The sequence below is a fragment of the Thermobia domestica genome, chromosome 16 (assembly GCF_964235325.1).
Source record: "Thermobia domestica chromosome 16, izTheDome1.hap1.1, whole genome shotgun sequence".
Lineage (NCBI taxonomy): Eukaryota > Metazoa > Arthropoda > Insecta > Zygentoma > Lepismatidae > Thermobia > Thermobia domestica.
In genome coordinates this window covers 148,707,913-148,731,679 of record NC_137469.1, presented here as the reverse complement: position 1 = coordinate 148,731,679, position 23,767 = coordinate 148,707,913, and the positions used below count along the sequence as shown (strand labels likewise).

Here is a 23,767-nt window from a genome sequence, read left to right as displayed (position 1 = left end):
TACTTCCTCTGATTCTTCACTCTGCTCATTCGGAAAAAAGTCGGGTAACTTTCTCTGGGCAACAATGGCATTGACACGATGTGATGTACCAGCACCTGTAAAGGTATTTTCGTTCTTGTCGATGTTGTCTGCAACCATAACTACTATTCCATCTCCAGGCACATGTGACTTACGAATTGAATCGGGAATGACAACAGAAGTCTGATTTTGTTTGGATATAATGTTGAGTGCGTGCGCAGTTTCAAGTTCTTCAATGAGATCGTAACTAATCCCATGACCATGCTGATTAATAAGCTTTATCACTTCTTTGTTATTGCATAGTGATTTAATTACACATGGAAAAAGGACACTTTTGGGAGGTTTTACAGCTCCGTCTGTAGCACAGAAAACAATATCTTGCGCTAGGGATGTTGCTCGCCGAAGAACACGAGTATTAAGCTCATCACTACTAAAGCTTCCACTGAGAAGAACACGTAGGAATGACAATAGTAGCTCTGGCACATACTTCGAAACATCACTGGGTTTTAGATCTTCTGCTTTGGGAGGCCATTGCTGTATTGATGGATCGTTTTTCAAGATGTGTTTCCGCAACAACTTCGCAGCGGTTTGCAGTTTGACGTCATCCTCACTTAGTCCTTTAAATGTCTCCTGCTCTTTCCTTAATTTGTAATTCTCGCGAATGACATCTTCCATTTTCAGCGTGATGGGAACGATCACAGTTTTTCTCTGTTCGATCTCGATGAACGTTAACTCAGGGAATTTGTTTGAAACGTGACGCACAAGATTCTTCTTAAGAGAAGGTCTGCATTCCAGTTCGTGACTTTTGAATTCGTTTAGTAGGATTTCATGCAATACTTCAAGATGAACTGCCTTCGGATCCTCAATGAGGTCCTCACAGAAAGAGTACACTTTTCCCATTGCTTGTACTTCAATACTCTCAACTCCACTTTGCTGTGCAATTTCTGAATCGGTGGTGGAGTCAAGAATTCTGGTAAAATTTCTATAACAGGAATTGTGATATTTACCTTCACTTGACATGAGGTCTTTAACACATATACCCATTATGTAACTGGCATCGGAGTAACAGGAGGTTTTATCTTTTATGTGCTTCATTGCTGCTGCCTTGATGTTTTCGCTTGCTCTGGTTACTTCACAATTACTTAACCTCTCTCGAGTGTTCGATGCTTTCACGTACTTGTCTTTTTTACAAAATATGCATACAGGTGGTAGTATATTAGATGAAGTAGATGACGAAGTACCAGTAATGGACAATGTTGCTCGGGTGCATGGTTTATGTAAATCCGCCGCTGGTTCATCAGATGAAGCTACTGACTTGTTGATTTTTTCAAGCTTCTGCTTATGAGTGAATGCTTGGTAACATTGCCGGTGATAAACAATGGATTTCTTATCAACGGCGGGGAATGTGGTCTCAAGGATTTTGCTGTGGCTTCGTATCTTTGCAGCATTACGCAAAGTTTCCCAGGATGATGAAGAACGTATTTGACTTAGGGATCCTCCCCCTTCTCCACATATGATGCAGGTGTCATTCATTTCATCTGAAAATAAAAGGAAACAAAAAATATAAATACGTTAAACATGGAGGCATATGCATATACATTACATGTGGATATATACGCATTACTTGTTATACATATATGAAAGTGGTGATTGTGCCATATTTCAACGTTTAACACAATGAAAAGATGTATATAAAAAATTTAAATATAAATTTTAAATTATAGGTGTAAATCCTTCATTCTTATTAATGTCACCCTTGAAACCGCCCCTGAAAACAACCGAATGAGGTGTTGTTTACTAACCAAATATTGCATATTTACAAATGGGAACATGTGCCCTAAAACTAGTCTATTTCGTTCTTTTTCCAAAATCTAACAGATAAGTGAGAAATAATAATTAATAATAATAATGAGAAATATAATTCTCTATCCTCAGTGTCGCCCTTGAAGCCCCCCTGCCCCTGAAACAAAGAACGAGATACTGCTTACTAACCAAATCTTGAATATCCAAAATGATAACAATGTTCCGTAAGCGAAGTCTCTTTCTTCTTGCCAAAGTATGAGAGATAAATGAAATAAGTGAAATAATTAAATAAATGAAAAATAATAATTAAATTCTCTATTCTTAGAAATGCCAATAGCGAAACCGCCCCTGAAATCAGACATGTAACTAAAGAATGGACCTCCAGCCCCTATATCAAAAGCATTTGGCAAGATGAAGTCAAAAATTTGTGACGGAGTGCCGAGCACAGGGTAGGTTGGGTGGATTTGAATTCTATTATTTGCAATTATTTATATTTAATCCAATTACTCACTATACGATTACTTTTCTGTATAGTCATCGAGTAACGCAATGTACATAAAAATTACCCCCGTCAGATAAATTAGTGATTCACAGTGAGGGTAGGATGTGTCTATCCACCTATTTCCGGCTTCAAAATGCCCGCTACTGGCTGTTGGAATTGCCACAACCTACCCTCACCACATCTATTTCCGACTTCATAATGCACGGTCTCGTTATCGCTCTATTCTTTAGTTATATGTCTGTGCCTGAAACAGAGATAATTATATACTGCTCACATCATACCTACAAATGGCAGTCATTCTCTAATATTTAGCATACAACGCACAATTCGAATAATATTACCTAAAATTGCAACATATCTTTGTTTAGTCGTAAAACATCCATTGAGTCACAATGTCCAAGATAAAGGACACACAATTTGAAACACATATTACGGGATAACTATAACAGCTATTATCATCATTTAACACAAGTTTTCTTTCTAGACATTATGATTACTTAAAATCACAAGTAATGGGGCTGTAGAAATAACAAAAATAATAAATATTTATAATGCTTACCTCCATTACTCTTCGTGCTCTTATCCATCGTGTAAGTATGACGTCACTACACCATCAATGTTGCACAAGCGGGATATATTTTGACTACAAATGAACAATAAAGGCTCCAAGCACGAGTACTTGGATATCATAATAATCAGCCTCATAACAACGGTATAAAATTGATGTCCATCAAAGTGGACACGATGATCGCAAGGGTTAAGAATCAATTTGATAATTTGGTGTTATCCAAACATGTCCACTGTCTATTGGATTTGGGCGTATTGGATTTGTGCGGCCATCTTGGAGCAGTTTCTCTGTTCAGACTGGTAACATTAATTTCTTTATTGCCCATGGGTCATTCACATCTTTACAATAAAGGGGAAAACTTCCTATACCACCGTTTCATTTTTATGTATGGAAATCTGAATACAGCTGTTGATGGAGACCATATTGATTTTAGGCAGCCATCTTGGAACAGCTGCACTTCCCAGACAGGCAACATCCATTTTTAACATCCCATAGACCATTCAACATCTTTACAAAAAAAGGCAAACCTTCATATTCATTACAATTCCATTCTTATGTAGGAAAATGTGAATGCAGCTGTTTGATGGAGGCCATCTTGGATTTGTACCGCCATCTTGGAACAGTTACTCTTCTCAGACTTGCAACAATCAACTTCCCATAGACCAGTCAGCATCTTTATAATGAAGAAAAACCTTCCTATATATCACCGTTTCATTTTTATGTAGGGAAATGTTAATGGAGGAGGCCATCTTGGATTTAGACAGCCATCTTGGAACAGCTGCTCTTCCCAGATGGGCAACATCTATTTTTCAACATCCCGTGGGTCACAACATTTTCACAAAGAAGAAAAACCTTATTTTCTATCACTAATTCATTGTTATGAAAGAAAATGTGAAACCTCGGCTGTTTGATGGAGGCCATCTTGGACTTAGGCAGCCATCTTGGAACTGCTGCTCTTCCCAGACGGGCAGCATGTACTTTTTAACTTCCCACAGACCATTCAACGTCTTTATAATAAAGGAAAACCTTCATATCTCTCACCGTTTCATTTTTATGTAGGGAAATGTGAATGCGTCTGTTTGATGGAAGCCATCTTGGATTTGGGCCGCCATCTTGGAAAAGCTGCTCTTCCCAGACGGGCAACATTCATTTTTATACTTCCCATGGGCCAAACAATCTTCACCCAAAGTTGCAAATCCTGCCCTCAACTGAGCCGAAAATCGACCCTGGCTGCCGGACTAATAAGATAAAATTCGTTGCGCCATATAATTTTATGATAAAATTACGCGCATCTCTTTACTTTATTTCATAGTTCTACCATATTCACTTTTTAATATTCGGCGACAGTTGCCATCGAAATTCGTACAGTTATACGCATAATAATAATAATAATAATAATAATAATAATAATAATAATAATAATAATAATAATAATAATAACAGAATTACAATATCAATTACGTAAACAATGCCTTCGAATAAAGAAAAAACTGTCACACTGGGATACGAACCCGGGTCACTGAAATGGCAGTTCTCTGCTTTCACACTTGGTACAAAGATAAGAAAATAAACTAGTAGTTATGTTACATAAACATAGCACACACTATTTCTACACGTGTTGATGCAATTCAAAGAATGCGAAAATAATGTCTGCCGGCTTTTCTTCTTTAGAAATTAGAAGTTACGGTGAGGAAGAATTGCAGTAATGTAAATCGGGACCAGTTAAAAACGATGAGGTGGTCTCATCTTGAAGAACGCTTCACGATATTTTCCTCATTGACGAAATTCTATATCACTTGTTTTTGAGTTAAAGAAGGAAACCTCGAGTAAGTCATTGTATCACTCATAAGGAACGTCTCCTTATACGAGTATTAGAACGAGTATTTTGTGTATAGTCTTACATGCAATGCTTTTAACTAGCTAATAGTTTAGGCGGAAAATGAAGTGACGAGGTAGGTAAGTGTTTAGCGTATTGAACTTATATTCGGCGGACCCGCGTTCAAATCCCGGTCAGGTTGTAACTTTTTCAAATGTTTCAATTTCAATTTCAATACATACTCAGTGTGAAAAGCAAGATTTTCTCTCCTCCAGAAAGAAAAAAATGTTGGAATGAGGAGAATTGGAGAACGTCTCTCAATGAAGGCAATCATTTATTAACTTATGTCCAGCAGTTGTTCTAGATTTGATATTTTCGTCTACTTTCAAGCATTTTCTGATTCATGTGTGATCAGTGTTTTTATTTCTTTGAATATACAGTATATAGTGAAATAATACATTACATACACAGCAATATTGAGATTAACATATGATGTTCATTGGACAACACGCTCTGAACCAGAGGGGTTCATCTCAGAATGGAGAAATGTTTCGTGCGTCATCTACTCACAATTTTACTTGCATAAAGACTGGATTCAATGCTACCAACTGTTGTCAGTGCCGAGAAAAGTTAGGTGTAAATTGGGTTGCATTTGTCCAGGCGTTCTCACAATTGCAAATTACCTGGACCCCAAGTTATGGAATTAGAGCATAAGACTTAGGGGAAGAGACTTTTGTGGTTGGGTGTACATAGATTTTCCTAACACGAGTAGCACTATCTGCTATTGGTCTAAAATATTCCAAGTAATTTTTCCTCTTTCTTTTTCTTTCCTTCTTTCCTTTTATTTCTTACTCCCGAATTTTGAGCCACCTTACTTCGGCAGTCAGGGCCGTTGCCCCGCTCACCCGCACCATGATACGGCACTGATCAATACCTACCTGCAACACTTTTCTCTGTTCACATGAATCGTAACTGGGCTGTCGTAATAACTTTGACTAACACTGTATATAGATCCACATGTACGTTCCTTCAACACAAATCAGGTGGTGTCTACTGAATACTTTTAATCTAATAAGCATTTTTATATTTCTCATGCTTTTCAGGCTATATCTCAGGCTTTTTTGACGTGAGGCTCTTTTGAAAAATGAAATGAAATCTTTAAGTTTTACGTCCCACGGTTATGCCGGTTAGGCTAAAGGAGACGGTGATGATGAGAGATGAATGAAATGGTGGAATGAAGAAAGTGGGAGGAAACGGGAGAACCCCGAGAAAACCCACGAGCACGGTGTTTGTCCACCACAAAGTTCACTTGGCGGGGGCTGGGATCGAACCCGGGACCCCAAGCACCAGAGGTGAACGCTCTACCACTGAGCCACCGCGCCCCATGTGAGGCTCTTTTATCGCGGGGTCTTTTTGACTCGGGGTCGTTTTGGCGCAGGGCCTTTTTGACTCGCGCCCTTTTGCCGGGGGCCCTTTTCATCCGGCATCTTTTGACGCAGGGCCCTTTTGACTCGGGCCCTTATGAGCGGGGCCCTTTCGACGCGGGGCCCTTTTGTCGCAGGGCCCTTTTGACTCGGGCCCTTATGACCGGGGCCCTTTTGACCCGGGCCCTTTTGACGCGTGGCCCTTTTGACGTGGGGCCCTTTTGATTCGGGCCCTTATGACCGGGGTCATTTTGACGCGGGGCCGTTTTGACTCGGGCCTTTTTGTCCTCGCCCTTTTGTCCGGGCCCTTCTGATGTAACACCGTCCATCGCAGGTACACAATAAAGTGTACGCTAACCCAAATTTTGACACTTGCAAGAATATTGAGTCTTGCAACCACAGCGAATAAGTTCTCTACAGTGCGCAGAAACTTCTGGAAGTAAAGACCACATAGGATAATAACCACGATCCACCTTCTTCCAACCCCTTTACAAATTTCGGGCATTATGGGCACTTTCTGAGAGGTTGAGACCACTAATACCCGGCCTGTAGGGCAGCTCGCAGACAGTGTTGAAATAAGGCTGCCTCTGTAGGTGGGATCCCTTCGTAAGAACAATTCTTTTTCGTCATTAATCTTTGTCGACAGTCGTTAACATTTAGTAAAGAACCAAAGCGATCGTAGGGTGAAGCATTGAAGAGCTGCAATGTCCTAAGCTGAAATTTCAGCAGAAGTAACTGAAAGTTTGATAAATGTATCCGTTATTTCAGGGAATGCTTGCCACACCTGCCAAGCTGTCTTCTTGCCATGACCACCAAAAGTGGACACTGTGTCACACCCTGTAAATTCGTGCCGAAAAAGCAGGGCTTTTGAGTGAGACTTTCCTAGGCTTGTTGCAATTTCATGGACACGAATATATCTCTTACTTTTTACCAGTCCCATATTCAATCCACAAGTGTGATACATTGAGCTCCAAGAATAAAGCAACGGCAATAACAACATCTGAATCGCCAGTTTTAATTGAGATATTCTTATGTCCCTGGTTGCTGGCATGCAATGCATGCAAGAACATGTGTGTGTCTGCTTCTTCTTATTTACAGGGCATAAGGCTTGTTACGTCCATGTTAGAGTTTGCTGATGCGGTATCATCACATCCACACACAATCTCTTTCTTACCATCAGAATCACTTATGTTCTGTAAGTGTTTACATAGAAGTCAAAATAAATCAGCTTTGTTTTCAGAATTATTCAAAAACAATGCCCATTATTTGGGAGTCAGTGTGTAGTCTTTCACAAATATTCTTGGTCCTTTTCCTCGTTGGTCTTGTTCTTCTTTTCTCAGACTGTCGGAATCATAATTGTCAAAGACTTTGTCCATTCTGACGACATCACTCAGATTTTTTTCTACAAATGGTTGAAATATGTTAGTGTAATAATAGAAACGTCTGTTCCAGAATAGGCTTCAGCATGTGAGCTAATACTGCTCCATCAAATATAACACACGATACACTAGGTTCTTCGTATTGTGATGTTTCAAGTGGTTCTAAGCAAGAAACAACATCTGAGTTGGTTCCCTTGTGCAATTGACCATTTGAAGAGAGTAACGGAGAAGCAAAGAAATCTTTGACGTGTCCACCTCGACTTTGACAAGCTATGTATAAGCGAGAAAACAGGCTTACTCACTCTTTAAAATTGACTCCTTGAGTCCGTTCTGTGTTCTTTCTTTTTGCGATGTGTGAAAAAGAGAAAGTTTATTTCTTTGAGTCGGTTCTCTTAAAGACGTCTGGCATTCGATGAGCCATTTCCGAACAAATGTTTTGTACTGTTGCTTTCCCAATTCTTCTGCTATGAAAACAGACTCGTCTGCTTTCTCATTCATAACTGCATATATGGCAACGCATATTAGGGCACCATTTTCTTGAGCAAATGGATTTCTGTCATCATCTTCACATGCATTTATTAAAGCTTTCACATATTTTTTGAACCTAGAGGAAAAAGCGTCTGTATCTTCATGATGACTGTGCTAATCTGAATCGTCACTTATTCCTGCCTCTTTCTCCAATTCTGTTAATACTCCTGCAATCACTGGTCCCAAAACCATCCAACGCTGAAGAGCACTTTCATTATCAAATAGACCAATGGCACCTCCTTCACATTTTAGATCCTTATTCCATTGCTCATGTAACTGGTCGTCGGACAGGTAAGATTATTTACTGTCTGTCTCTCTTCCCATCATTATATACTTGTGGGTTTCGAACATTCTATTCTCCCAAAGACTTTACGAATACTGACATCCAACGGGCATAATTGATATGATCCAGGGCGAAAATCCAGGGACAAATCTGATCCAATGCACTACAATAGGAGGAAAATTTCGCCGATCGAATACCGTCCAGCAAATAAAAAAGAAGTTATTCAAAGGTTCATTGCCGTGTACCAAAACTTGAATTGGGCCGAGAAAAACAAATAATATATTATGCATAACACATATTTAAGAGTCAGCGGCAATCTTGTGTTTATGACGTCATATACTCACCTTTCGCCTCAAAAAAAGATAATAACTTAGTTTATTTTATGATTCTACATATGAAAAGACATTGGTGGTGGTTGCACGTTTCTAACGTTTCTCTAATGCGAGAAATAAATAATTTTCATAATCCGTATATAAGCCATGGCGCCATACTGTGTTTCGTCATATACTGGCTTCTAGACACAAAGGGAAGCCAATCACATGTTATATCAAGATTCTTCACATCCAAAGAAAGACATTGACTGTTATTGCATGTTTCTATTATTTTTCTGTGGCGAGAAATTCCCACTTCTCGTACCGGAGATAGACCGCGGCGGCTATATTGGATTTATGACGTTATAAAGGGTTTTGAGCACGGACAGAAGACAAACACATATGATTTACTATTCTCCATGTTAAAAGGAACATACTGGTAGCGGTACTATGTTCCTATTATCAAAGGGCCAATGGAATTACAAATGCCATATAACTACATCTAGGGATACATTCGAACATTATTCAGGAATGTTCGACATTTAGTCCTAAAAAAATTGATTATCTCAGTTATTTGTTGAGATATATCAATGATTCTGGTCGCGTTCGAAAGCTATTGAAATGACCTTTGACGATTGTTTCAGAGTATTTTTCCACAATCATAGCAGTTTCAAAGTTATTTGCTATAAAACATAGAAAATCGCTTTGAAAATAAAATTTTTTCCAGTTTGAGACGCTATATTTAAAAACGGCGGAAGTATAAGGCAAGTATTTATAATGAGAATAGAGGTACAACAGATTCTCTGCAAAATAAAGGAGAAACGAAGTTTCTGCCTTGAATGATAATGGAGTTATACATTTTTAAACTCAGTTAAGTCGAAATTCGTTGGCGTCCATATCGATTGCGTCATATACCTAAAACAAAACCCTCGCCGAGGTGGTTATATATCAGGATTTACATCTTATTGATAGGCCGATCATCCCTGAAAGTGGCATGTTGGTATCACATTTTGCATGATCCAGTCGCTAAGCTACTACACTTTTTTAATTTAGGTTAGTATTTTATATTTGTTTTTGTCTATTTATAATTTGATGCTGTCTTCCCTGCTAGCCTGTTGGTTGGCTTAGGGCTGGACAGAACTAAAAGATTCCGTTTGCTTCTGCCAGGTAGTAGGTTACCCTAGGTTGGATTCGATTGTTAGGTTAGATTCGATTGTTGTGATACGATTCATCTGGAGCGGTTCTCGTAGTAGTTCAGGAAGTTATTTAAAAGAGCATTTTGATTTATTCAAGTAGTATGGGATTTGGGACCATGTAACTGTTTTTCGGTTACGAGGATTTCGTCCTCAAAACTAAGTTATTCACAACATCTGCTGAGGAAGCAGAACACGCTGGTTATAGGAATAATTAAACCTATATTTTTAGGTATATTGCTTTCATACTTATATTGCTGTAGAGCTCCTTCGTCGCAAAGCGATTAGCGTACGCGCCTTTGACATGGGAGATCCGGGTTCAATTCCCTCTGGGAGCCCATCTGATTCGGATTCCACGTTGATCAGTAGCTTCCGTCTGATCTAGCCTCGCTGCTGAGAGGAACGTTAAAATGAAAATCAACTCAACTCAACTCAACTAAATGATCGGTGTGCTCCAGTTGCATAGGAAGTGTTGTGAGTGATTTGGTCACTGCTCCGATATATTGATTCGTTTTTGGGAACTGCTGCGCGAAACAGTGCAGATGATTCTGTTCCTGTCATTGCGTTGCCTAAAGTAAATTTTTGCCAATAAAACAGAAGAATATGACACATCAACAGCAACAAGCAGCACAACAAAGGAAACAAAACAAGATTACTATTAAATTATTTATAGCTATACTAACCCTAAACATTATCTTAATGAAAACCAAACTTTATATCCAAACCAAACTTTATCTTAATGAGAACACTGCAGCTTTTTACAGTGAAAAGCTAAATATTCGTTACTTCATACAAGGCACCCCTTTATAGCGCTGCAGAAAATAAAACCCAATTACTCGCCTGCCACGAAAACAACTAGAACCCTAGTGTACAAAAGAAGAATCAATAAACATCTAATTAACATAAATCACCGAAGTTTATGTTCATCCACATACAATGTTTGAGAAAGCAAATTTGTGAAGTGGCAACATTTCTCGAGACTACGATATAGATTTGGCCATCATTAGCAAAACTCAACTAAACAAAAACAACGAGATATACATATCAGAGTACAAGATCATCAGACAAGATTGCAAAACATCTCAGAATAATACCAAGTGTAACAAAATTGCGATTCCAAAACCACTATTCACGTCAGTGATGATTAACATCGATATTAATACCACAGCCGACATAACGTTTTAAAATACACCAAAAACCAACCCTGAGGATTCACTTTCTGTACTTACATGCTTTGCTAATACATCGAAACTGTTTCCAACAAATGGTATTGACTCACAACATTCTCTTTTTGGAGATCCAGTAACTAACTGCAATGGACGTAGTATACTGCCACATATCGTAAATTGTCCAATCGCAAAAGTTAAAAGAAAAGGGTATACGAGAGTCAGACAAGGACCAGGAGAATCCAACACCAAACCAAAATAGTCTACTGTAACTGTAGCATATGAAACCTTAAAAACTTGAAACTAAAACACTTGAGGTACTACCATCCAACCATCTGGAGATAAATATAATACAGCGAATAAATCACCTATTGGACAAAAAATAATTAAACACTTCCAAGAGTAGACTGACATAATTACAGGAACACGTCTAACACCAGATTATGTATATACATACAAAATCAAATTCAACTTAAACTCAAATTACGCCACGGGTTCGATTCCCGGCGGGAGCTCATGTGGTTCGGATTCCACGTTAATCAGTAGGTCCACGTCTCATATAGCCTCGCTGCTGAAAGGGACGCTAAACTAAAATCAACTCAACTCAACTCAAATTACGCCAGCCAAATCGTAAACACCATCACAGAAGCTGACGAGTTTTTTGCTGATACTAAGATATTCCCGAAACATGGAAGATTGTAAATGTGTATTTGATTTAATGAGACCAAGAAGTAGAACACGAAAACAGTATAATTAAAGCATACCACCAGCAACACAAACGGAGTTTAATAAAATTAATAAGGAAAGTAAAGAACAAATTCTAATCTACAAAGAGGATACATTTTATACTTATTGTAAGACATTAACCCGTCAACGCCCAGAGTCACCTACAGGTGACACTACTTTAAAGGCGTCTTCTTCCTTGTACAGTACGTAGACTTCGAAACTTTTTTGTCTGGTTATGCAATATATATAGGTAAGTATCTGGTGCTACTGTGGTTCACTAGGATTCTCTGGTGGACGATTGGTGAAGAAGAAGACGCCTTTAAAGTAGTGTCACCTGTAGGTGACATTGGGCGTTGACGGGTAAGTGATCTAGATGTGCAAGAAATCACCAAGCTTTTTGTATAGCATAACATTTAATTAGCATTCATTCATTAATTACCTTGTATTGTTGCAATTCACATAAAATGACCATAGTGAATAATTTTCCTCTTATCAGTGGAAACCCTCCGTCTGTCTCAGGATCACCCCATTCTCTTGCACTTTCAAAACAATTTCTCGTGTTTCTCACGATATATTTCTCAACAAAGCGTGGATTGATATGTAGAACGATGTTATTACTTTCGCTGTTTATAAGCGGCCCATACTTGAGGTTGACCATAAATCTGCAATATCAACGATAAAATATGGTAAAGTCAGTACGGTGAGGAATATGTCAAACTAAAACCAGACACATGACATTCATGTATTCAGTGTTACTGACAGTGATATTAAAAAATAAAATTACTTAAGTTTGTGTTAGTTTAAATAGCCCATAAGAATATTTTAAAGGAAAATCAATAAGAACAGTATTTCACTTGTTTTTGCTAAATTGCTACTTGAGCCAGCGGATAATGTTATTACTGTCTGGTAAAGAGTTCCTCCTGTCATTCCATGGCTCTGTCGCCTGCCAAAACGGAATGACTATTAAGAGGTGCTGTTACACTTCAGTTAAACTATAAACTCCCAACTTGATATGTGTGAGCGCAAGCCTCCGCATTTTTCTTTGCACTAGCTCCTAGACTGCTTGCTCCGCCAGTCAGTATTGCTCGGTGCAGGATTCGTTTCTCCTACTCCTACAAATAATCTCTTAAACGCCAGCTGAAGGGCGGTAGTGCTATTAAGTGTGACACATAATAAAAACAACTACAGTGTCGGAAAAAACTGCAACACACTGCAATCCATTAAATATGATGATGTATTTCCACTATTAGGTTCTATGATGCAGTGGAGTAGATGTTTACCTTTGCAACTATTTCGGCTAACAGATGCCAGCGTCACAAAGTCTCCTTGGCGACATCTGTGTCGATTATGTGTTGTGAATTAACAGAGACAGGAAGTCAGTAGATGTGTTAATGTGACTCAAAAACATAACATGCCACGACGACGCAATTATTCTCCATTCAGTCAACTGATCGAGTTTGAACGAGGTCAATATGTAGGCCTTCGGGAGGCTAGTTGGTTCTTTCGTCGAATCAACCACCAAGTTGACTGTGATACATCTGTTTTGTAGAGGAGTTCGCAGCTGTGGATATCAACCCACAGCGCAGAGAAGGTTCTGGACGTCTTCCTGGCACGGCGTGCGCGAAGATCGACGTATTGTGAGAGCAGCGCTGGTATACAGCACAAATACTATTTCCAACATCCAAGCAAATATGGCTCTTGGAGTATCAACACGCACTATTGCTAACCAATTACTAGCGGTAGAACTTAGGGCATAAACACCAATTACCAAACTGCCCTGATCACACATCACAGCGCTACATGGTTTGCTTGGTGACAGCAAAGGAAAACCTAGAGGGAGGAATAAATTCTGTTGTGTTGTAACCACTCAGTGTTCGGGTCGCTGTTCGGGTTACCATTTATTTATAACCAATTCGTGTTCGAGGTCTTTGTTCGGGCGGACATTTATTTGTAACCAACTTGAGTTCGGTGTTCGTGGTTCTGTCCTCCGTGGTCCTGCAAATAAGTATTCTCCTGAGACTGGAACTTACCTGGATAGGACGATGAAGGACCTCTTCAAGATGGGGTTCCAAATTGTTTCCAAATCGCTCGTCGGTCTCAATGATGAGATGAGCGTTAGGCGCCGAGAGGTTCGGATGTCTCGTCCCGAAAACCTCACGGACGATCAGACGGTCATCCAGACCACAACGCACACAAACATCACTCACACAAACAACAAAAACACATTGGATTAAATAACACTATACTTATTTATTAGAATACTATTGTATAAAAAGAAAATAACGAAGAGAAATGAACAGAACACTTAACACAGAATATGTGTAATAATTTTCATCACTAAAATCACACTTTGCCTTTTTAATGCAATGTAGCCTTATATATATATATATGAGATTATATCTGAAATTTCACTATGAATGCTTCCCTCACACCATTGACGCACTTGGGAGATTAGCACTGGGGAAAGGATCTCCGGGGTAATCCCACGTAGTATCCTGGTTGCTACTCCAAACAGTCGTGAAGAGTCGACGTGAGTCTTCAGCGAAATAATTTCCAAAGTGGAGTGCTGATGTTCAAGGGCGCGTTTATAACTTTTTGGCCCACAAGGTTTATGAACCTGGGACTTCACTAGTTGGGGCTAGCCGTAAGAAAACGTCGTTCACCGGCTAATAGCTCGTGCCCCTTAACACAAAATCATACTTAATTCCCGACGCAACGTGCGTGGTGGCTGCACACAATACCGGAGTGAAACTCCCTGAGCGCTAAAGCTCAATTTACGACCTGCAGTGGTCGACTGAAAAGTGTTGGCAGTTCCTTCTAAAAACCACTTAGTTAAACTACCTGCATGCACATGCAAACAGAATACGGAAAAATATTTATGTTAATTTTAGTCCACTGGTCACAATGCACGAGACATTGTGATAACTCGGGCGTGTGAAAGTACAGATAAGAAACTGAAAAAGCTATGTAGTTGGTGCTACTCTGGTGCTCGAACATCTGGTCTACTCTGACCTGCTCTAATCTATTGTAATATTTCCATAAACGATTAAAGAAAGCACCTAATTCAGTTCCAAATAACTGCAGAATATATACTGTGCATATTAATAAGTCAGGGAGAAACACTGAAAAGGTTCGTCACTAACTGAAATGTTTTCACAAAAAAGCAATGTTTTAAATATATATATGAAAAAGCAATGAAAGACTTCTTTGTCCAGTTGCGTGGGAGAGAAGCAATTCCCAACGAAGAAAGAACTTATATGCGTCGCAGAATAAAGTATAAATCGAAAATAATAATAATTGCTTTATGAAATATACAGAGCGTACACAAAAATACTTCTATAACCTGCTAGCGGTTATAGATTTGACGTCCGTTAAGAGAACGACCTGTTAAGTGCATACGTAGACAGGTTGAGATATCCTGGCCGTATAATGAGATATGAATAAAATAAGGTTTTCACCAGAAAATTAAAATCAGTTAGTTGGCAACACTGTGACATGGTGTGAGAGTAACGCGCATAAACGTTGAATGGTTTTTCACCTGAAAAAGAGCTATTTAAAATAGTTTAATAACTTGTTGACTCACTACAACATGATGAGGTTCCTGCGTGAGCAGTATCCAATCCAAGTGTTCCATAAAGTAATAAGATCCTCTTGAACGATTGGTGCAATTGGGTTTCCTTATATTTCGTTTGTTCACATGTTGAAACAGTGCTACATTACTATGTTGAGTGTCCTTCACGATTCTCCAACAATGAGTTGATGAGGGGAGAAGGGGAGATTTTTTAACACTGGTGTGAGAAACGAGGTATGGTTAAAATACCTGTATGATAACCTCCTTTTTTACTGAAAATGCGCAGAAAGCGCTTATAGGGCTATTTAATTTTTTTTAACATATGAATACTTTTCGTAATATGTTTGAAGTGTTCTGTTTCGATCACTTTATTTTGTTTAATATGAAGTAAATATACTCACTCAATAACTGTTCATGAAAATATCGACTTAAAGAATTATCGAATATTACAATAAAAGTTAGTAAATGCTTTTTAAATATACTGATATCTGTATTTAAAATATTAGAATATGAATGAATATACAAATAGCAAACATGTTAAAGGAATTAAAATATTAAAAATATTGTCAGTTTCAATATTACTAGAATATATTTGAAAAATTATGAAGATCGTTGAAAAAGTAAAATGAATGAAAATGTAAGCACCTTGTAAACTGACAATATAGAAACAAAATAAGATTTTCACCTGTATGTCCCTTTTTTAAATCATGCCTTGTGTTGTTTGGCAGAAAAAAAACGAAAAATCGTTTTTCTAAAATTAAAAAAAATAAATTTAAGTGTCAAAATTGACGTTCGTAGTAATTCCAAGAAATAACTATGATTCTGCATATCAAAGAAAAGAATGTGATTTCGTTGACATGTATGAAGAAAATTCGGCATGCCGTAAGATCAAAATGCCATTTGCTCGCCATGGGAAAATGGAGACTTTAATTCAATAATGCTCAATACAACAAATGATTTTATTCTGAAACAAAGTTATTATTAGCGTAGGCCTAGAATAATGGTTTGTGTTCACTTCCAAAAACATAAGTATTGTAGGGTTACCAGATGATGTGGGTATTATCTGCAAGAGAACTTATTAATAAAGCATTGAAAACTATACGGTGTTGATCCAAGTTTTTCCAAGGTCTGAATCAAGAAATTTGACTCACTATTCCAAACATTCCTGAAAATAAATGGTCATTACGTCATAAATTGACCAAAACCATAGGTGGGGAAGAAATGTGCTATACTACACGTACTTACATACAAAATATACCACCGACACCTGCGATGCAAAACTAGAAAAGTGAAAAGACCTGAAACCATAGGCACGTACAAAATGTTTCAATACAAACTTAAATATAAACACTAATATTCAGTAAAATACACGTATTTTTCCTGGAACATAACGTACTTCTTCCACCTAGAAAAGATGTGTAAATACACGAAATAAAAATGCCTTCGTAGCATCGTGAAGATATGTCTCTATAAGACAAACTACATGAGACCTATTAAAAGAAAAACATGGGATACAAACATGAAAATATAGTCTACAACATTACAACTTTCTGGTCGGCCTGAACCATCAAGATTAAATTCCCTACAAAACAGTTATGTCATTCCACGACAGTTAAACTTTCTTAGGCATCTTCGCTACAAGATATTCAAAATGGTCTTATTAACACACTAAAATTCAAAGTCGTCGATCATATGAAATAATTAACAGAAAGTAATTTTCATATAACGTTATGACTTCATGCTGTTGGAAAGAAAGAAAATAAGTTTATTTTTCGGGATCTATATCGAATTCAAATAGTTTGTAGGACATACTGTGACTAATATACAATTTTCTCAAAATTAATACGAAAATATTACAACGTATTACCATACCAATTCACATCATATAATTACTATTCATATAAACATTAAAATATTCACTGGAATACTACTAGATACTAAAATATATTGAAGAAATCTAACCTAAGAATACGCACGCTTAGTTAATGGTTACTATAAAGGAAGAAAAGAAATGAAAAACTATATTTTGCGATTAATGGTAAAAATGGAGTTAGCTAAGGAATATCCAATGGATTAACCACATCCATTTTGCAAGAGATCTGCAATTCTGGGAAATATTGTCTTCCTATATATATATATATATATATATATATATATATATATATATATATATATATATATATATATATATATCCTTATGACATATTCTTCCCGAAGAAGTTTCCCTACGGTCGTTCAGTGGTCTACGGAAGACAAAAAGAATGTTAATCAGAAATTACAAGAAAATATAGTAATTAAACATATTTCCACATAGATACTAATATGGGAGAAATACGACCGTTTACCATCACATTGTCTGTTCATATAGTTTCTTTCTAAAAATAAAAAGATTACTGCTTTAGTTCGGAGAATATACTATTCACATGACATTCCTGCACATACAACTAACCAACAACGACATGCCTGTTTCCACTCGTTTTAAGTCTTAGCCTACTTTCTTTTCTCAACTTTTTTCTTCGAACAAAATAGATTATGTCACACCCTTGCAATTCAAGTGTCAAAATCGGGTAAATGACGTAAATGAGATTCAACAAAATTGCAATAAACACTCCAAAATGAAAACGAAAATATAAGATTAACATAAAAAATTAACATTGATAATTGCAAAATTTCATATTCTACGAATGAGATTACGTACTAAGTTTCAATTACAAATATACGGATGTATATATAATGAACAACTAAAAATTTTCTCATCTTGAGCATCTTGATACATTTTTTAATTCTAAAAAGAAAATTACACGTTAATGTAAATCATCATATTTAAGAATTCAGAAAGTGGGAAGGGATCCAAAAAGAATTTGGAAATTTTAAAACACTTGATAAAAATATATTATGAGGCCAAAATATCTTCCCACTGGCTGAGGTAGGGAAATTTCGTCAAAATTTCAAACCGTTTTTAGATGAATACGGTTCCCCTACGTATGATGATACGTTAATTATTTACTAAAATCTTAAATTCAAACACCCAAAAAATATTATTAACCCTACAATCACACCGTGGGGTCACCGGCGACCCCATTGCATATAAAATGCGTTCTGCGCCAGCGCCGTTGTGAGAGGGAAACACAACACTTCGTCTAGCTTCAGTTCGGAGCATGCTGTTGACACTGCAAGTTGCATTGTTGTGTTGGTGCGGAAAGTTCTGTGTTATTTTGAGTGCTCGGGTCATATATGACCCCACGGTGTGATTAATGAAACATAGTTTGTTTTGAATAGCCATATAAAAAAATAGTTTCTATTGGGCGATTTTTTTTACGAATGGCGGCAACAAGGAAGTTTTCTAACCAGGAAGATATTGTACCCATTTTAGTAGAATCAGATGATGATCTGTCCGATGATGATGAACTGTTAAGTGAAAATGAGGATAATGAGGAGCAGGATGATCAATCGGAGAATGAATTTGAAGCTGATGTTGATAACGATGATGTTGATGACCTGTTACAACGTAAAGTCATTTATGGGAAGAATGACAGGAAGTGGTACACTAAACCCTTCCACCAAAAATCCACTAGAACGTTGAAAAAAACATTGTTATTCATCTCCCAGGGCCCAAGAAGGAAGCGAAACAAAGAACCGATGCAAAGGACATTTGGCTAATGTTTTTTTTTCAGATGACATTTTGAACACAATTGTGATTTTTACCAATGAAGAAATAGAAAGAGAAAAGTGTGTCTTGAAATCAGATCAGAGTTATCTATCCCCCACTGACAAAATTGAATTGTGTGCCTTATTTGGTTTGCTTTATCTAGCCGGTGTTCTAAAAAATTCTCACCTGACAGTAAGTGATATGTGGTCTGAAGCGTTTGGTCCACCTGCATTTAGGAGCACTATGTCAAGAAATAATTTGAATTTCTCATAAACTGCTTGCGCTTTGACGATAAAGCTACAAGGGACCAAAGGAAATCTGTAGAGAAATTCGCTGCCATCCGCGAAGTGTGGGATAACTTTGTGCGTCACTGCTCTGAATATTATACTCCTTCAGAATATGTCACGATAGATGAACAATTTATTTGGGTTCAGGGGTAGATGCCCTTTCAAAATGTACATTCCCAACAAGCCCGAAAAATATGGGATAAAAGTTATTATGATGTGTGACGCCAAAACATCGTATATGTGTGCAGCAAAACCATATGTTGGAAAAGAGAGAAGAGATTCACAGCTTGCAATTCCAACTGAATATGTGTTGAATCTCATACAATCCATCCATCACACAAACAGAAATGTAACTATGGACAACTGGTTTAGTTCCTGTGAGGTAGCTGACAAGCTCTTGGAAAAAGGACTCACCATGGTTGGCACTATGAGGAAGAACAAACCAGAACTTCCATCATGTGTAACTGTATGTATTCCTCATTGTTTCTTTTTCAGGAAAACAAAACCGCTGTCTCCTTTGTACCAAGAAAAAACAGGTGCGTAGTTCTGATATTGTCTATGCATAATCAAGCTGACTTAGACAATGAGACGCAGAAACCAGAAATAATCTTATTCTACAACCAAACTAAAGGAGGCGTGGATCAATTTGATCAATACTGTCATTCGAAAACAGTTGCCAGGAAGACACGTAGGTGGCCACTCAGAGTTTTTATGGTATGTTAGATGCAGCGGCACTAAATAGCTTCGTTACCTTCAGGTGCAATTCGGGATCTAGTTCAACACTGAAGAAGCGTTCTGATTTCTTGAAGGCTCTTGCATTGGCACTCTGTGAAAAACACATGAAAAGGAGAGCAAATAACGAGAGGTTGCCAAAACAGCTAAGGAACAATATTCGTCATGTTCTTGGTATCGAAGAGGAACCGGTACAAAGTGTGACACCAATTGGACGACCAGGTAGATGTGCTTTCTGTAGCCGGAAGAAAGACAGAAAAGGAGTAGCAGTGTGTTACTTGTGTAAGAGAAGTGTGTGTGCTGAACACCGACACAACATTTGCGAGAATTGCAAAATGTAAACAATGGTAAACAATGAAAACTGCTTCATTTATGTCCATGTAAAACAATGAAAATATCAAATAAATGAAACCCAATGAAAACATTTAATATTGTTATAATGTAGAACTCGAGTATTTTAGACTAATTGGATAATCGCTAAAGAAACGAATTATGTCAACATATATAAAATGTGATACGTGAAATGTATAAGATTATGTAACCTAATAAACCTAACCTAACCTCACCTCATTTAACCTACTTAACCCAATCTAATACATATAGATATAATATAACATATATATACATATATACACTGAGAAAAAAAATGTAGGTGGCATACTTAAAAACGTAGGTTACATTCGTAATTCCTGTAGTTTCTGGACTTAACGTACAACCGTATATAGCATCCTGCAGCAAACGTATAGCTGAAAAAGTATGTATTATACGTACTGTCTACATAAGTGCAATGACGTCATTCATGTGACGTCATCTACAGTAACAAGTATATACGGAGGTAATATCTAGCTTTGTGACGTCAGGATCGTATGTAGCATGTGGGTTAATAATGACGACACTCACTGACTATCAGGACGGAGCGTAATTTCAAGAAGTATGCAATATACGTTCTGTACGTATGTTTCTTGCGTTCAACCCCGAGACAGCATCTATATTGTACTTGTGCCCCATACGTACGACTAGATACAGTGTACGTATTGTACCTATGTATTATACAGATTTTCCTTATGTCGCACACAGCTTGTCCCGATACAGCATACAGAATATCCGTATGCACCATACAGAGTGCACATATGCAGCTTACAGACTGTCTGCATGCGGCATATAGATTACACGTATGTCGCGTACAGGCTGGCCATATGTAATGTATGGACTGGATGTATGTAGCTTGTAGATTGTCCATATGAAATATACGGATTTTACCTGTATCGCATACGTATTGCCTTGTTGTAATATATGAATTGGACATATTCAGGATCTAGATTGTACGTATAGTGCACCATTATTGAAGTGCTGCAACATACTGAGAAATGCATGATACATTCTTACTGTAATGTTGCCACATATTGTTTTTCTCTGTATGGAAACAAAAATAGCTTAAAATATGGTTGATCTCCTTTGTGCCAATAATAATAAAATTAAAAATACTACACTTTTCAAATTTTAGTTTGGAGCAGTGAAACTGTCCAGAGAAATGTATTTATCTGCAGGGTGTAAGTTTGGACTTCCTGCTAATTCTTTGGAAAGCTACTGCAAAGCCAAGTGTTGAAAAGTGGCACAAGAGTTAATTTTAAAATTATTGGCACAAAGGAGGGTAACCATATGTTAAACTATTTTAGTTTTCATACAGAGTAAATCAATATGTGACAATATTACTGTAAGAATTTATCATACCTTTTGCAATAACTTAGTTGCAGCACTTCAATAATAATGCAAAATTCACAGCCATGTACATCCTATGTTCAAACTCAAAAAAGACTTACGTACAGTCATTTATTAAGCCGTTATCATCCATTGCTTGTACAGTCACGAAAGAAAATATTCTTCAGTTGACAAAATTTGTTTTCCTAAAAACTCAACAATAAATTAACCTATCAGAGTACCGACTTTGGCAGGTTGTCAAGTTATAACTATTCGAAGAATAACAACAAAAAGATCCAAATTAATTAATTTGTTGCCGAGCTATTGGCAAAAGAAAATTTGTCAACTGTCAAATACTTTCTTTTCCGTGTGTACTATATACAGACGACTTTACCTCATTCTTTTCCTTAATAATATCCTCTTCCAAAATGCAGAAGTTGTTACCACAAGAGGCGTGAATAGGATTTTCCAGAAATAACTTCTCTGAACATTTTAATTAACAGATAAGTTATTTTTTAAATGAAGCTATAATTAAAAACATGGTGTCAGCTGAAAACGTTTTCCCTCACAAGATGATTCCTAAACAGTACTCCCCATTAAAAATGCAACTTCAAGGAGACAGGGTAGCTACGCCAAAGTTCCCAAGCCGATATCTAATAGTAAGTGTCGAATATGCTTAACCCTTAACATACCAAGCGGGGTACTCTAGGGACCCCAGAGAGTGATATTTGGTGATACTGCCGCAATTATAAGAATCAATTTATTCTCGATTTTTATATGTATCCTGCTACCCTTTGAGATATCAATTACATGATTAGATCAACGATGCGTTTCTTTAAAAAATACAAAAAATAAAAACACACTTCAAAATGTAAAAACTTCATTGTTAAACCTGTGTTTCAGATTTACGAACACACAAGTATGAAATTGTATGAAGAACTGAATAGTGTTCAAATATACATAATATTTGACGTCAACAATGTTCATTTAACTTAAGTATGCTTCTAGACATCCAAAAAATAATAGTTGGAGTAACCCTCTGCAATACTATGTTGAGAAATTAAAATAATACTTGGGGTCCCCAGAAGACTCCAGCTTGGTAAACAACTTTGACGACTTAGGCTTGCTACGTTAAGGGTTAAACTTACCGCTGTATTCGCTGTGTGACAACGTGGTGATAGCAGAGCAGAACTGACCCAACATTGACAACCAGAACGACTGTAACACAGCGAGACATCGAGAGGATGTTCTCTTCTGGTATGGTAAGCCATGCGTCTTACGATCCAATGCCACAGCTCATCAACTGTAGCTGGCGGAGTTCACAGGTATGAGAAGCTGTGCAGCCATCGACCAAACATATTTATCCTTCCCTGCTCTACACATTCTGCAAATTTGGACTTTCCTGGATGTATCCTTCTTAGTTCAACATTTTAAGTAACGAGCAGTGTAATAGTCTCATACATTATTTAAAGAAAGAGCGATGATTCTCAGAATTACTTGGAAGTTTCTAGTTTACAATTATATACATATATAGATATAGATATAGCTATATAGATAGATAGATGTACAATAATTTAAAACGGTTATATCAAAGTTTGCATTCAGAGCACAAAAAGAAGTATAGCTCTCGGAACATTGATTTTAGCCAGATAATACCACTAGTAAAGTCAACCACACTCAGTACCGTTAGTTGCTTGGTATTGTCTATGAGGCAGAGATCATCGTATCTCATTGCGTGTAGATTTTTGTATTTGTTTAACACTAAAAATTGTTTGTCGCTAACCGAACCCAGTAACATATATATACCGACAGGACGTACGTTAGTCACAAGGTTACATGAGTGAAACACTAAATTATTCGATTGACACTTGCGGCCTTGTCAACACTAGAGAAAGGTACAAAGTGATTAAATAAATACGAAACATAGTACATACAAAATATAGCGATGTATGAAGTCTCCTTTTCATACGATTTGGAGAAAGGATACATCTGTAGAGAGCAACATAAATGATTTCTCTGGATAATTTGGATTAGTCCAGAATTCGAACAAAAATAATTTTGAAATTCGTTAAGTCCAACATTTTTTCTTTCTTTCTTCGGATTCTCAATAAAG

At 37.3% G+C, this 23,767-nt stretch overlaps 1 protein-coding gene across 1 annotated transcript in view; it reads right to left on the bottom strand.

Annotated features, from left to right (window-relative positions):
* LOC145672650 (galectin-5-like) overlaps positions 1 to 23,767 on the bottom strand; it is a 261,259-nt gene that overhangs the window by 19,510 nt on the left and 217,982 nt on the right. The window contains exon 4 of the mRNA XM_081741813.1: positions 12,157 to 12,379. Coding sequence (XP_081597939.1) covers positions 12,157 to 12,379 — 223 coding nt within the window. The remainder of the gene's footprint in view (positions 1 to 12,156; positions 12,380 to 23,767) is intronic.